This window comes from Cyprinodon variegatus, unplaced genomic scaffold (genome assembly GCF_000732505.1).
Source record: "Cyprinodon variegatus isolate N-32 unplaced genomic scaffold, C_variegatus-1.0 Scaffold411, whole genome shotgun sequence".
In the NCBI taxonomy this organism is placed as follows: domain Eukaryota; kingdom Metazoa; phylum Chordata; class Actinopteri; order Cyprinodontiformes; family Cyprinodontidae; genus Cyprinodon; species Cyprinodon variegatus.
The window spans coordinates 132,746-148,152 of NW_015150864.1; the positions used below are offsets into that span (position 1 = coordinate 132,746).

Sequence of the window (15,407 nt, forward strand, 5' to 3'; positions counted from 1 at the left end):
ATTGTATATTAATCATTTACAAATATAGCATATTTCTGACTTATTTCGAAAGAAAATTCCCTCATTTAACCAATTTAGAATAAGAACTGAAGTAAAACTGATCAATTCAGCTGAAACTTTTTTTTTTTTTATGTTTTTAGTCTGGTTCAAAATAACCTTAAGCAGATGAAAACTGTAAACCTCTCTGCCATTTTAAATCACAATTAAAACAGAACTTTAAATAAAAATAAGTTAAATGGATCCTAGGGCCCTATTACTGTTCCAATGCATACAATCATTCATTTTTTTTTTTTTTTTTTTTTTTGTATAATAAGTATATCTTTAGTACAGGAGTCATAATAGCCAGTTCCTGGAGGAGCATTGGCCGCTGTTGGCCCTTTTTCTGGAACCAGCCATCAAAAAATTATTATTGATCATCTTTATGTATTTGCCTTTTCCAATGATATTTATCTTAAAAGGCATCCCTGCTATTTCCCAGCCTTAACTCCAATCTTACTGTAACTTCAACCATAGAGCTTCAACACATTCAAGTCAGAAGAAAGATGCTAAATATCTTAGATTATTTAAAACCTTAATCTCAAATGATTATGATTTAGGGCTTAGATGTATGAGTGAATTTAATATAAAAATAAACCTGAAAACAGTGTCATAGCTAATTAAAATCTCTTTATTACAATCACATGTACATCATCATATTTCAAAAAGCTTGCCATAGTGAAAAGTACATGTATCCCTACACAGACAGATGTTTTTGGTATTGCAGGCTGGATGGAGGGATTGTCAGATGGAGTAGAACAAGTGTTTTTTGTTCACCAGCAGCAAGTGTCTCCGCTCGAGTGTGCTTTTAATTTCACATCCAATGAGGACAGAGGCGCTATTTTCAGCCATCCGTGTCCTCGTGTAACGTAAGCAAAGAGGGTGAGGGGGGGTGGGCGGCAGGAAAAATTTCTCTCTTCGTCATCCATTATTCAGACTGCTTGAATCACAACCGAGAGAGTTAGAGAGAGGAATATAGAAATAAAGTCCAAGTATTCTGTTGCTTAACCACCATGTTCTCTGTTTACCTTAGGTCAAACCTATCAAATGTTAATGCAATCCAAAAAGAGATCATATATACAAAGGCTGAAAGAAATGCAAAGTTTGACTTAATGGACTCAATCCAGAATACATAATAAATTAATCTGGTGCCACTGTTAGTCCGACATGCTATCATGGTGATTTGTTTTTTTCAGTTTCAAACAACCCATTCTCTACACGTTTACTATCCCCTGAGGTGACAATTAGTTAAAATCCTCAAAATAATATATATTTTAGTTCAGCAGCATCATTTTATCTAATTGAGACTAAATCAAATCTTTAACTTGACGAAAATTTTATTTAGGAAAAAGTAAAAAAAAAAATGCATTTGTTTTTCTAATAAATTAACATCAGCGTCCCAATTCTTGTCGATTATTGCAATTATCTGCCTGGATTTGGAAAGAAACCCCATCCAAGCCAGCCAGATGTTGGGATCTTTACAATATATTTATCTTTAAGTTAGAAAATGGCTACAAGAAATTAGCTGCTTGCTAACAGGTTACACAATAGGCTGGGAGAGGATCCAATTTTAGCTTTCCACATCACATAGTCAGGTGGAGGAGATCAATTAGTATAAATTCAGTATTAAATTTAGTATTAAAACAGCAGCATAGATCACACATCTTCATAACAATTTATTTTAAGGATTTTGTGCCAGTGCTTTACCTAGGGTTTTTCTGAATGCAGTGGTTCATTTATTTAAAAGGTAGTCATGTTTTATGCAGACTCATCCTGGGAATTTATGACACATTATTTATAATGAAGGGTTGGATATTTCTGAACCAAAATATGAAATCCTCATCAATTAATTAGAACATGAGTAGGCTTCTTTTTTTTTTTGGTTAAGGGACCCTTTCAAAATAATAACCTTTTTAAAAAAGCTGTTTTATTGGTCTCCTCTAAACTATTAATCCTGACTGTGAAATTTTCACTAGTTTTAAGTAGAAAATCTTTAACTAGAAGCAAATACTAAATATGACTTTACATCATCATTGATTATGTATGTATTTGCATTTCAAATGATTTTCATTTAAATAAGACACGTGTTTCTGATTAGAAATGGCATGGACATTTTTCAAAATAATTTGATACTGGGATTCTGGGGGGGTGGGGAAGATAATTTACATGTAAACAAGATTTTGTGTTTAACATAAAACTTCTTAATCAATGCGACTGATGTCTGCCTTCAGTGTTTAATGGCTGAGAAATATTTAGGTCAAAATTAAACATAACTGCAAATCTAAACCTACCAAATGACAATTTTGAACCATTACAAAATATCTGCCTCTTTTCTTTATAGTAACATATTTAAATGAGTGAATATTTTAAAGAGAGAAAATAGGTTAGAGCTTTACACTGCATAAACTAGTTTGTCAGTAGTTCTTTTTTCACTGATTATGTAACGAATGAGGAAAAAATAATCAGTTTGAACATTTTTACATCAGCAAATACCATGGAGTGGAGCAATTTCGCTTTCTAAAGCCAAAGTTGGCAAAAAAAAAACAACTGATGTAACTTAAAATATAATAAAAATGGAGTCCACTTGCACATTTCTGACAATTTTTTCAGCCAAAGAAAAAAAAAGCATATCCAAAGTCTGTGTAACCTGGGATATGTCTTTAAATCATCAGTTTTATTATGCAATCGGTGATATTTTTAAAATTATAAAAAAGAAAGGGCAAGAGGGCATCATTCTAAATTCTTGTTTCCATCACTTTTTTTTTATCATAAAATAGTTAATATCTGGGTCGACCTCATTCCAAACAGCCAGATGCAAAAAAATTTTTCCAAATAATAATAATAAACTAGAGGTTCTCTTCATATAATATAATGTGTGGATAGCACTCTTCATTTTCAAAACTAACAGAAAAATCACGTATGAACAATGACGTGTTGTTTGAAATATTTTGATGATACAAGTTTCTTCTCTGTGCTGTATATACAGCCTCCTATAACACAGCTATAAAACTACAGAATCACATGAAAAACCACTGGAGGCATCAGATGGCACCATCATCCCCTCATCACACTCAGCCGCACTGTGTGACAAAATCAATATGTACATGTCAGAATGACACAAAACAACAGTAAATCTTATTTCAAAAATCTATTTAGAGACAATAATATTTATATAGTGTGTTCTCTCCATAAGAAAAGCAAAAGAAAACCTCACTAGCTTTTAAATGACTTAACTAGAATCGAAGGATTTGAAGATCATTAAAATCGTCCACGTTGGTTTTGAAACCGTCACAAGAAAATATTGAAATATGTCCAACACAATCACAATAAACTACTTTTTTCCTCCATGAAATACTATGACAGTTTTATAAAGATAACATCAACAAACACTGTTGTTCTATCTACAGTTGTTCCACTGGCCTAAGTCCCTGGTACAGAAAGGTAGGGAAAACTTTTTATATAAAAAGGATGTGCAAAAAGTTTTTTTCTTCTTAGGTCCCTCTCATGGAAAACACTGTAAATATCTCTATAACTGTTGCTGTTGACGCTGCAGACTCCAAGATTACTGTGCACTTGTGGTGTCTTGTCACTTTGTGCATCTGTAATTATTTAAAACCAGTTTCTGCATTCACTGAAAATCTTACACCTTATTTTACCTTGATAAAACTAACTTGAGGTATTATTGCACTTGTTCCTGAACTGCGGACCTGTCACAAGCTTGAAGTGGAATGTCTCTTGAGCTCTACCTGCAGAACGGACGTTGCGGATTTCAGCACGTCCCTGATATACATGGTTTATCAAAGTTCTCCTGTCATTACTTGAAAACCTTTTCTCTGCAGTCAACTTGCCACTCTGAATTGGAGTAAACATGCATAAACTGCTTTATGCGTAGAACTGTAAACATCCTGCCGATTGTAAAATCCCTGGCAGGAAAGGAGAGCCATAAGCTACTGTATGGTGGATTGATTATTCTATGCTGCATTCATGTCTCTAACCAAAGTGTTCTGTATTAAAGCATAAATAGCTAATAAAATATCAGTGTATACTTTAGTTCTCCCAGTCAGGTCTAAGTGGTAAATGCAGAATGTAATTGAAAATAGTAGGAACAGCAGTAGACAAGTTACTGTAATTATCATATTAGGAATTAAAGCTACTAATAGTGTAGTCGCTGTAAATCCCTTCATATTTATAGCAGTCCTAACAGAAGACTCTAATTAGAGATAAGTAGAAATGAGGACCAATTTACCACTGTTTTTTTGTCTTTGCTTTTTTTACTCTAAATCATCTAAAACTTTTCTTAAAATAGATTTTTTTACAATCAGATGTACACAGCTTTGTATTACATATCTTTGTTTTGGCATCAACAGTGTTACATAAATGCAGCATAAAATACCTCCTAAAGATTGCAGCATATGTATTCATTTGTGTTTGAACAAACCTATGTAGACTCCTTTTCTTAAATATGGTTTCATTAAATAAGTAAAAAAAAAAGATAAGTTTGAGATTTTGTATCAAAACTCATGTTGCCTAGCATTGCTATAACTGATTTTTGTCTTTTTTAAATATGCGTGAGAGGAATGTGTGACAAGAACTAATATCTAGCACAGCAATATTGCTCCTGAAAATATTTGATCCCCTCTTGGAGATCCAAACCCAAATATCTGTAATTATTTTAAAGATTGTGTGAAATATACTGTGTTGTGTGTAGCATGAATCACATGGTGCAAACACATACAAGGTTATCAGACCTTGCTCATTTGTTTAGCATTTCAATCGTCATGCACTGACTCACACGTTTGGTCCGGAGTGCTGTACAGTGGTCACACACCCACACATAAAGCTATCAGTTGAGGTGATGCAAAGCAATGAGAGTGAAGTTTCCCATTCCAGGCATATTTGTTAAAACAACAATGCAACTATTGTGGGAATGTTCTTGTTCTTTCTTCCACAGAGAAATTAGAGAATGGATGTCAGTTTTGTCTTTGAACTTCAGATATTAATAACAAATGAAGTCCTAAAAGACTTTAATTACAACTCACACTTAATAATAAGCTAAGAACAACAGGGGAACAGTAATACGTGTCAATCTGTGGATAAAGTCAGACGATTCTAGAATGAATTGAGTCTCGGGCAAGCCTTTCCATCTGCATCTCACATAAAATCCCAATGTCGGATATACGTGTTTAGTTTTACTCCTTTGTGTAATAGACTGCAAGCTGTTTTATGCATTTTCATAAATGAAATAAACTTTCTGCAAACTGTATTTTAGAGAGTCTGTAATCGTTGTAGAATAATATACCTCACATTTTATCATTATATACATTACAGATTTGGCCTATACATTTATTTTGTACAAAACTTGATCAAACACAAAGGAATAGCCATTTAATTTAGCTCTAAAGTTAAAGGCTGGAATTTGACGCCGCCCAGCAATGTGCTGCCCATTGACTGTGCATGCAAAAAATCAATACAAAACTGGTTTGAATGCCACAGACATGCTGCTTATGTGAAGTGCTCCTGACCCGACACAACTCATCAGCCCCACCGCATCCGCACACTGCCTGGGCAATGAACCATTTCACAATTACCAGATACTCTACTGCTGTCCGTTCTAATGGGGCTTTTAGAAAAAAATGTCATAGCTAAAGCAAAGCAGATGTGATTTAACCAAGGCTGGCTGGATATCTAATTGAAGTTTTATGAGGAACCCAAGAAAGTTGAAGTTTTGTTGGGAGAGCTGCCACTGCTGATTTTCTTCTCACATTGTTTGTTTTTATCCAAACTTTGACAGAACTGACTTTTAGATGCCTACTTAGCTGACATCCATCTGTTCATCCATCTCTAAGAAAGACAGAACAAGACGATTCAGACAATGTTATAGTGTTAGTTTAAGATCATGTATGCTCACACAGAGTTTCAATTAGACATTGTACACATGCAGTTAGACAGTGGTCACTGTCAACAGGGAGCTTGGACATATCATCTCCTCCTGGTTATCCAACCTGGTCCCATGAGTCAGAAGCTCCTCTACAGTTGTCCAGTCATCTAACAGCTTTCTGTTCCTCAGACGACTCAGCTTACGTTGACTCAACTCAAGGACGGTTTTGCATCGTCTTTCAGCAAAAGGTCCGACTCCCCTGCTCTCCATTAAGCTTCCTTCTCCAGCAGATGCTCCTCCCCTGCTCACAGCATCACGTACAGGCCCTCCTCTGGCCAGCAACTGTTGCTGCTTTTGCTCCCTGGCCAACAAAAAATGTTCTCTTCTCTCTGTTCGACTCCAGTAGCGCCCCAGCAGCATGTCAGTGTTGGTCTCTTCATCTGTGCTCATTCCACTTCGTTCGTCTGCCAGCTGATGTGCTCGGTCTCTGAGCAACTGGCTTCTTGTGACTCGTGACGTGGTGTTGGGTCTAGAGCTTTGATTAGGTTTTGGCTGATGACCAGAACTGGGATTAGAACTGGGATTTTCATTTATCTGTCCGTTCTTTGCCTCACATTCAGCAGCATTACCAATTCCTGTGTGGCCTTCCAAAGTGCTATAGAGACCTCTACCTCCTCCAGCTCCATAAGACTGACGACTGGCTGGTTTTGGCCAGGTATCATTGACGTCTCCTGGCTGGGATGGGAGAACATGACTCTGGAGGTATTGCTGCTCTCTAGCTCTGCTAATTTCTAGTTCCAGTTGCCTTTCTCTTTCCTTCTCCTCCTGAAGCTTCATCTCCCTTTCTCTCTCCCTCTCTCTTTCAATCTCTCGCTCCCTCTCTCTCTCCCTCTCTATCTCCTTTTCCTTTTGCAATTGTCTCTTTTGTTCCAGTTCCCTCTCCATCTCCCTTTCTCTTTCTGCCATCGGCTCTGGCATTGGGTCCCTGTCTTGTGTGTGCCACCAGTCATTTTGAGTGATCTGGCCACTTGAGTTGTCGTAGCATCGTTCATTGCTGCTGCTGCCTCTGACATGCCCAAGAGCAGCCGGGTGTTGTTGGGGTGATAGGGTCATGCCTGTAGAGTGGGAGGCCATCACACCAGCATCTAGCTCAGTTTCCTCTGGCAGACCTGGTGGAAGGACATTGTGTGGCGTGACACCTCCACAGTAGTGAAGAGTAGCAGCACAATAAGAAGGTGATGCTGGGTGGCTGGCCCGACGTCGGTATTCCTGTGGAGGAGGTCGATGGTGAAGGGTTCGGCTTCTCCTCAACATCCCTACTGAGCTTGAACCCTGGTGGCTGTACTGTGGCTGCATCGGAATATGTGGTCTTCGATGACTGGAGGGCGTGCTGCAGGTTGAGAGGACCGGAGCATTAATCCGTGGTACTGCAGCATGGGAGGGGTTGAAGAGGGCTCCGCTGCTGGAGCTGTGACGGTTCAGACATGGTCGGTCAGCTTTATGAAACTGGACTGAAGAAACCCTGGAAGTAAAATACAAGAAATATGCTAGCTGAAACCACATGTTAACACAGTATGAAAAGACACATGACAATTATTTCCTTTTATTGTCAGTCTTTAAATCACAACACCTTTTCTGATCAGATAAAAAAAAAGTATTTGTATTTGCAGTTTTTTTTTTATTGACTAAATTGTTTACTTTATCTAAATTGAAAAGTTTACATGCACTAAGATTTATTGCTTGTTTCCAGCAGTCTAGGGGAGCTCGTGAGACTCATCCAAGAATTGTGGAGATGTTTTAGGATGAGCAGAATCGTTTTCATCCTGGCCATGGAAAATTATATAAAGTTGACACCCTCTGCAAGGTACTCAATGGATAATAGGAGTTTGCCCAACCAGTCCACATGTGCTTTGTGGACCTGGAGAAGGCATTTGACCATGTCCTATTTGGTGCCTTTTGGGTAGGTGCTCCAAATGTATGGCTGGATAACCCCTTTACTGGGCGTCATTTTTTACTAGGGTCCATCCAGTCACTGTACAAGTGGAAAGGGAGCCTGGTCCTCATTGCTTATATTAAATTGGACCTATTCCCATTGCATTCTGGAATCAGGCAAGGCTGCTTTCTATAGTCCCTCTTAACCTTTATGGACAGGATTTGTAGGGGTAGCCTAGGCTCCCAGGGGGTCTGGTTTAGAGACCAGTGAATATAATCCCTACTTTTGCAGGTGACATGGTTCTGCTGGCTTCTTCCTACCAAGACAGAGTGTGAAGCACCCATGGGGAAGATAAACTCCTCGAAGACAAAGTCCATGGTTCTCGACCGTAAAACGTTTGCTCTCCCTCATCAGGTAGAAGGAGAGCCCCAGCCTAAAGAGCAGGAGTTCAAGCAACTTGGGGTCCTATTCATGAACGAGGGGACAATGGAGCAGGAGATCAGCAGACAGATCACTGCAGCTTCTGCCATATTGTGAACGCTGCTCCAGTCTCCAAAATGCAAAGCTCTCAATTTACCGGTCTGTATATGCTCTTATTCTGACCTACTGTATGTCCATTAAATCTGGGTCATGACTAAAATAACAATATCCTGGATAGCTTCCTGCGCAGGGTCACCCGGTACTTTCTTAGAGCTAGGATGAGGAATTCTGCCTTCCAGGAGAGGCTCGGAGTAGAGCTACTTCTCCTTCACTTCCAGAGGAGTCAGTTTAGGTAGCTCAGATGCCTGTACTGGATGCCCCATGGGCGCCTCCCTCGGGAGAAACCAATTTTGATTATGTTACTTTTAAACCTAGTGGATTGTTAATTTATAAACACTGGGAAAAAAATCAGCTGCGAAGGACAAAATTAAGTCAAGGTTTTAAACAGAGGTTAGTTAGGAATTTTCTGCTTTTCAACAAACACCAACGCACTGTGGGCTGCAAGATGAGTTGTCCAAAAAATAAATGGCCAGATGGCTGAGCACACAATTGATATGACAGTGCACACTGCAAATAAAGACATAAATAAAACATGGGACTACTCAAAATGTATACCGGTAAATGTAAATACTGAAAGACGTAGTGGATAAATTGTGAAAATTTTTATTATTTAGATTGAGAAATTGGTGATTATTAAGTTAAAAAAAGGAAACCAAAAAAAGAAATGATGGCATGCTGTACAGTTCTGACTGGTCACAAATAGAATAGCATTAAAAGTTACCTTTTAAGGGGTTTTGTCAAACATCAAACCAGTAAAAAGATAGTTGTTTAGTAAAATTTTAACAGGGTTTAATTTTTGTGGTGGAAAGCAAGAAGAAATATATAATATTTAAAACATTTAAAATATCAGTGAAGGTAAGCGATCCGCAAAAATGCAAATCATGTTATTTAACGGAAATGCTCAATGAGTATATATATATATATATATATATATATATATATATGGTTACATAGGATCCCTGGAAAACTGTGCAGAACCCACAAGCTCCCAGGCCTCCTGGTAGAGGACCCGAGCTTGGAGGCAAAAGGGGGGAAGACCACCCGCAATGGGTGAGGAAGACTTTAATTATATTGAAGGTCTTTAATTATATTCAGGTCTTGGGAACGGGCAGGCCAGTCTATAGCTTTAATCCCTTAATCTAGCAGGAACTGCTGACACCCCAGCCACATAAGGTCTACCTGCATTATAAGAAACTTATGGCCGACCGCACCAGTCATGCTACCTCTGGCAAGCACATGGAGGGCTGTGCGTCCCTCCAAAGAAATGCGACCGCACACCATAACTCACCCACTGCCAAATCGGTCGCACCACAGGATGTTTTTATGTAGCAGATCACTCTCCATATGATCACATATGATCGCTATGAATCTGTTTCATCTGCGAAGAGCACAGGATGCCAGTGGCGAGTTTGCCAATTCTGGTGTTCTCTGGCAAATGCCAGGAGTAGAGGCAAGGATGCATTTTTGTCATGTCGCTAAGGGTAGGGTGCATGTGTTAAAGGTATGTATGGGCATGTGTGGGTGGAGCTATAAGTAGGTGTTGGCATGTGTCCGGAGCTGAATGATTGTCTAATGAATATCAGCTGGATCTGCTCTGGGGCTGTTTGCTTGTTTGTTTGTTTGTTTGATTCAGAGGCTAAGGCAGGGTGCCAATATTTCTGTTGATCGCAAGTTTAAAGCAAAACAGCCTGCAAATCTACCTGTTGTACAATGCTTCACAGAAAAAGGGTACAATAAACATCCCTAACTGCAGTAAAGCTTCATTTTTCCTCCTTGGATTCAGCGCGTCGAACAGATCCCTGCTCTCCTCTCAGTGACTAATTTTTGGATGATAGCCGCCTACACCAGGCATCCTGATCAATTTTGGGCTGTGAGCCCAAACCTGTGGACGTCGGGCCCTCATACCATCCGCATGGAGTCAGATTGTAGCCATTTATGCACACATATGCACATTTGTGGCCTGCTGGACATCATTTTGCGGGGTCCTGGCAGTGCTCCTCCTGTTCCAACTTGCACAATGGCAGTGGAAGCAGTCCTGCACTCCTAAAGCCTCCTTGCCATCTCTTGATGTACTGGCCTGTCTCTTGGTAGTGCCTCCAGCCTCCGGACACTATGCTGACAGATACAGCAAACCTTCTGGCCACAGCTCACAATGATGTCCCATCCTGGATGAGCTGCACTATCTGAGCCACTTCTGTGGATTGTAGAATCCACACCATGCTACCACCAACATTTAAAAGTGACCAACATATCAGCCAAAAAGCATAGGTACTGAGAAGAGGTCTGCGGTTCCAACTGCAGAGCCAATCCTTTGTTGAATGTGTCTTCCTAATTGGCAATAATTCCCACATGTTGTCTATTCTATTTCTACAACAGCAGGTAAAATGGATTGTCAATTCATGTTGCTTCCTAAGTGGACAGCTTCATTTCACAGAAGTTTGATCAGATTTAAGCTATATTGTGTTGTTTACGTGTTCCCTTTATTTATATATATGTTTATATGTCTGTATAAAAACAATTTTTTTTCTTCAGGAATTTTACATCTGTGGTAAATTGCCCTCCCTTTCCATTTAAATTTAATCTGCACATGATATGCCATTGCTTTGGTTTGTTTAAAGAGCAACTTATGATTATTCAAAAAGTACATCACCATTAGTGAGCGAGTTGACTTTTGTAAGATAGCTGCCATGTTCGGACATTCCACTCCATTGGCCAAAATATATCTATGACTCTTAGTAGAGGACTTGCTTGACATGGGCCTTGTTAGGGTCATAAAATATATCCGGTGCTCTTGTAGTAAACCGTCACTTAGTGAACAGTGTTACAGCATTACCAGTGAAGTGCTGTGAATACTTCATGTCTGCATTTCTGCACACTCTGGCTAGATTGGTGGCTGCAGTTACCCACAGCGCCAGTCGTGTCACTCATTAGTCTCATTTCTTCTTCCTCCCGCTAGTTACTTCAACCTCAAGTTTGTGGTTGGAAAAAAATTGTCACCAAATTTTTTTGTTCTATTATCTGACACATTTATCTTTTCTGAATACCATGAGTACATGAATGCTGTCACCAGCCTAAAATTGTTTCTGAAAAAAATTTGTCCTAAACAAAATTGAATATGAAGTGATTTCTTTTCTCACAACTAAAAGTAAAATCAAATTCAACCAGTGTAAAAAAATCAATTCAACTGATCAAGGAAAGTTTTTTTTTTTTCAAAATTACCTGAAAAGTCCACGAGGCTGGACATCCATGACCGGCCCGGCTCCATCTTCATGTTGTAGGTGCTGACATGGGGGCTGCATTGTCAAGGCTTCTGGTATGGACTCGAGCAGCTCTCGGTGGCTCTTGGGGCAGCTGTCACGTCTCTCTCGCCTCTCGCATTGCTCACTCTGATGCTGCATCCTGGCATTGTACAGACGCATCCTCTTCTCTAGGAGCCTTTGGAAGTGCCTGAACTCCCCAGTGCTTACACTATAAAAGCCTGAGTCGCTGAGCTCGGAGGAAATAAAAGACTCTGAGGATGGAGATCCCCCACCTCCAAACCCACCACACCCTCCAGTGGGAAAGTTCCCATGTGGATGACAGTCTTCCAGACCTCCTTCCTCTGTCTCCAGTCCTGAGAGGTCCCCTTGATGGAGGGAGCCATCGGTCCAGCCCAGGCCACTGTCCAACTCATGATGAAGGGGCATGAAACCCAATGGCTTCTCCAGGATGAAGTCCTCATCATCTGTCTACAAATAAAAAAAAGATGCTAATTCTAAATTATTGTTCACAAACAGAAAAATCAGAAGCCAAAATTATCTTTTTCATTTTATTTAAAAATTATATTTTCTCAGACGAAACCCAATGAGTTTATGGAACAAAAAGCTGCCAAATACAATAAGAAATTTTTGGATAAAGTATTTTTATTTTCATTTATCTATCCTGTTTTTATGTAGTTATTTTATGCATGACAGATTGTAAAAGCAATTACTGAGGACATAACAGCCAAATTGGCATGAAAAAAGTCTGCAAAATCTTCAAAAGACTACAATAATCATCGAGTGTAGACTCCCTTATTCTGTGTTCTTCAGTTTCAAACCTTGATATACTGTCCCTGAAATGTATTTTTTTCTTTTTAAGTCAAATTTTTGTTTGTTTTACCTAAATGAAAACATTTGCATTGATTATACCCCATATAGTCAAACAGAGGAGAGTAAACATTGCTTTTACGTTCAATATATTTTCCAAATCATAATGTTTAAGACTGAGTCTTTGTATGTGGAATTATATAAAATTCTCACTGAAGTTTGATCAAATAAATTTTAGAGCAATACTGGATTCCCATCTTGTGGCTGAGAAGGACTATCAGACAGAATTACTGCTCCTGTTAAATAAAATGTAGATACCTGGCTGTGGCAAGTGGTAGGTTCATCTAAATCAGGATTGCAACATCCCAACAGACAGTTCTTCCTCTTTTGTCGACGACTGGCGAGTTCTAGATCCTGAAAGTTTAAGGGAGAGCAAAACATGAAAAAAATTACGTATGTTACTTAAAGAGTGCTATTCTAGTCTTACTGTCTGCTGGCTGTAAGCTCCCCATCTGCCATGGATGGCTTTTAATTCACCAAATAGGTTAATCAAAAAACACACTACACACTGTAGCCCCTCAGAGTTCCATATCAGACACAGCCAAGTAGACATAGAGCCTTATAATCCAACAAAATATACTTCTATAAAATATTTACTGATATGCTATATTTTTACTGCTCAATATACTGTAAAAAAAAAAAAAAAAAAAGAAAAAAAAAATGTATCACCTTTCTTCCACTCAACTATTATGTGTTAGTCTAGGTCTTTCGTACAAAATCCCAATTAAACATGTTGATAGTACTGTTAGAAGAGTGTGGAAATTTACAAACAGTGTAAATAAAGTTTGCAAGGTGCTGTAGAATTGCTTTTTTATTTTAGATTTCTGATAGTATTAACAAACAGACATGTATTCGTGTTTATGTTCATTTCTTTTGGGGGTTTTTTTTGTGTCACCTGATGGTTGATTTCTACGGTGTCCTGTGGAGAGCTTGACATATAGCTATACCATCCTCCATCACAGTGATCCTGTGGCAGAGACAGGTGACTGTAGTAATGCCTGAAAGAAAACAAAAAAATTAAAATTTAGACGTGAGACAGCTTAAAAATCATGTCTTTCAATTCAGAAACTTTACACTTTTATGAAATTCATAGAAGTGAAGCCCTTAAGAAAATACCTGAATTTTTTGAAAAAAAAAAATGTGTATATATAAAATGTTCATTTGACTTTTCTCATAAGGGCACACTAAATTTATAGACATTGGTCTGAAGTATGAGCAGAGTTTTTTTTTTTTTTCTTTTTATGCTTATGATATACAGAAAAACATTTAAAAATCTGAAATGGAATTTATATATCATAGATATCAAACAGTATGCAAGCCTATCATTTTATTATTTTACAGTGTTTAGCCGAGATTTGAAGAAGTCCTTGAAATTGGAAGTTTTTTTTTGTGTGTGTGTTTGTTTGTTTGTTTGTGTGTAAAGACATGACATATTTTAGAGAAGAATTTAGCAAATGATCAAAAATATTATGACTGGTGGGTTTCACTCTTTCAAAAAAAGGTTTTCAAAGAACAAAAACAGCTCTTTATGACATTTGTTTATTAACATACAGGTGACAAAAGTCGTCACACATTTTGGTCTCTGTGAGTTTACCTGTCTGGATAGGAGGGGCTAGATGTGTTCATTCCTGTCCCCCTCATAGGAAGAGGTAGGTTGAGATGCTGCAGGTTAAGTGGTAGGGGTTCCCAGGAGCCCCTGTCTCCGTCATTACCCCGCCTCCTCTGGCCCTTGATCTGCAGGGTAATGGGGCGCTGACTTGCAGCAATAATCCTCAAAGCATCCCGCTGGCTTAGGTGTGCTAGACTCCGCCCATTCATCTGAGTTGAGAGAACAAACACAGATAGAATATGATTTAAATTCCCTTTGGGATCAATAATATGCTTCTTTTAATATTGATTAAAGTTGGCTCTTTTCCAAAAGATCATTTCATTTATTTTATTTCTACAAGAGACAAACATGAAAAAACCTTATGTTTTGTTTTCAATTTTAGCTCCAGATATTTTTGATAGAAAAACTTTTTTATGCATTTTGAACTATTTTGCACAAAAAGATACTGCAGGAATCTAATGGAGGCATTTGTGTCTTGTAATATAGATTAGACATAGAGTAACATAAGTTGGAAGGTTTGTTACAAAAGAGAGAAAGCGAACAAATTGTGTAGGCGGAGGAATAGGGCACACTGTAGAGGTCTAACTATACTGCAACAACATGTAGCCTTGGTGGAGTCATCAGCCAGACCATCCAGACAACTACAGACTTCAGTTGAATGGATGTATGAAGCTTATTGGGGAAGAAAATGTGTTCACAGCATGTGAAAATGTGTTTTTTGTGACACCTGAGAAAATCTCTTTTTAAAAATTCTGTACAGCTCGATTTATGCACTTATCATGGACATCAAAAAAATCATTTTTTTTTCCCAGTGTCTACATGAGACAAAGAGCAGTCATTTACTGCTGTATGACTCCATAACAATATTTCAACCTTAACTTTCCATGACAGTCATTGGGTTATGGTGTCTATCTCAAGCAGTCTATGGGTGAGCTATGGACAAGTCACCAGTCCATTGCAGGGCAACATAAAACTATGCACACAAACATGTGTCACACTATCCTTGTGAGGGCTTTCCATTGACTTCTATTCATATTGCGTTTATCTTTATGACCTCACCCAGACCAATACCCAACCTTCACCATACCAACACAAACCGAACCCTAAAATAAACTCAATCCATACCTTAGCCCTAAACATAACCCCTTGCAAAATAGCTTGTGGGGACCAGTCAAATGTCCTGACTTTACAAAAAACGGACCTCAGCTTGCTGGTAATGTAAGAAAATGGTTTTCACACAAAAGTTATCACTATCATTTTGCACAAAAAAACATTTTTGGCTTT

The 15,407-nt window shown here is 38.4% G+C and overlaps 1 protein-coding gene across 2 annotated transcripts in view; it reads right to left on the minus strand.

Moving 5' to 3' along the window:
• Positions 1-657: 657 nt before the first annotated feature.
• The window catches only part of LOC107093161, an 18,259-nt gene continuing 3,509 nt past the window's right edge, over positions 658-15,407 (minus strand). The window contains exons 2-6 of one of the 2 annotated variants that reach the window (XM_015388018.1): positions 14,109-14,332; positions 13,410-13,512; positions 12,773-12,868; positions 11,607-12,115; positions 658-7,436 (exon numbers count right to left, since the gene is read on the minus strand). In XM_015388018.1, the coding sequence (XP_015243504.1) occupies positions 5,978-7,436; positions 11,607-12,115; positions 12,773-12,868; positions 13,410-13,512; positions 14,109-14,332 (2,391 nt within the window). In that variant the 3' untranslated portion in view covers positions 658-5,977. The remainder of the gene's footprint in view (positions 7,437-11,606; positions 12,116-12,772; positions 12,869-13,409; positions 13,513-14,108; positions 14,333-15,407) is intronic. The other variant, XM_015388020.1, reaches the window with a different exon arrangement.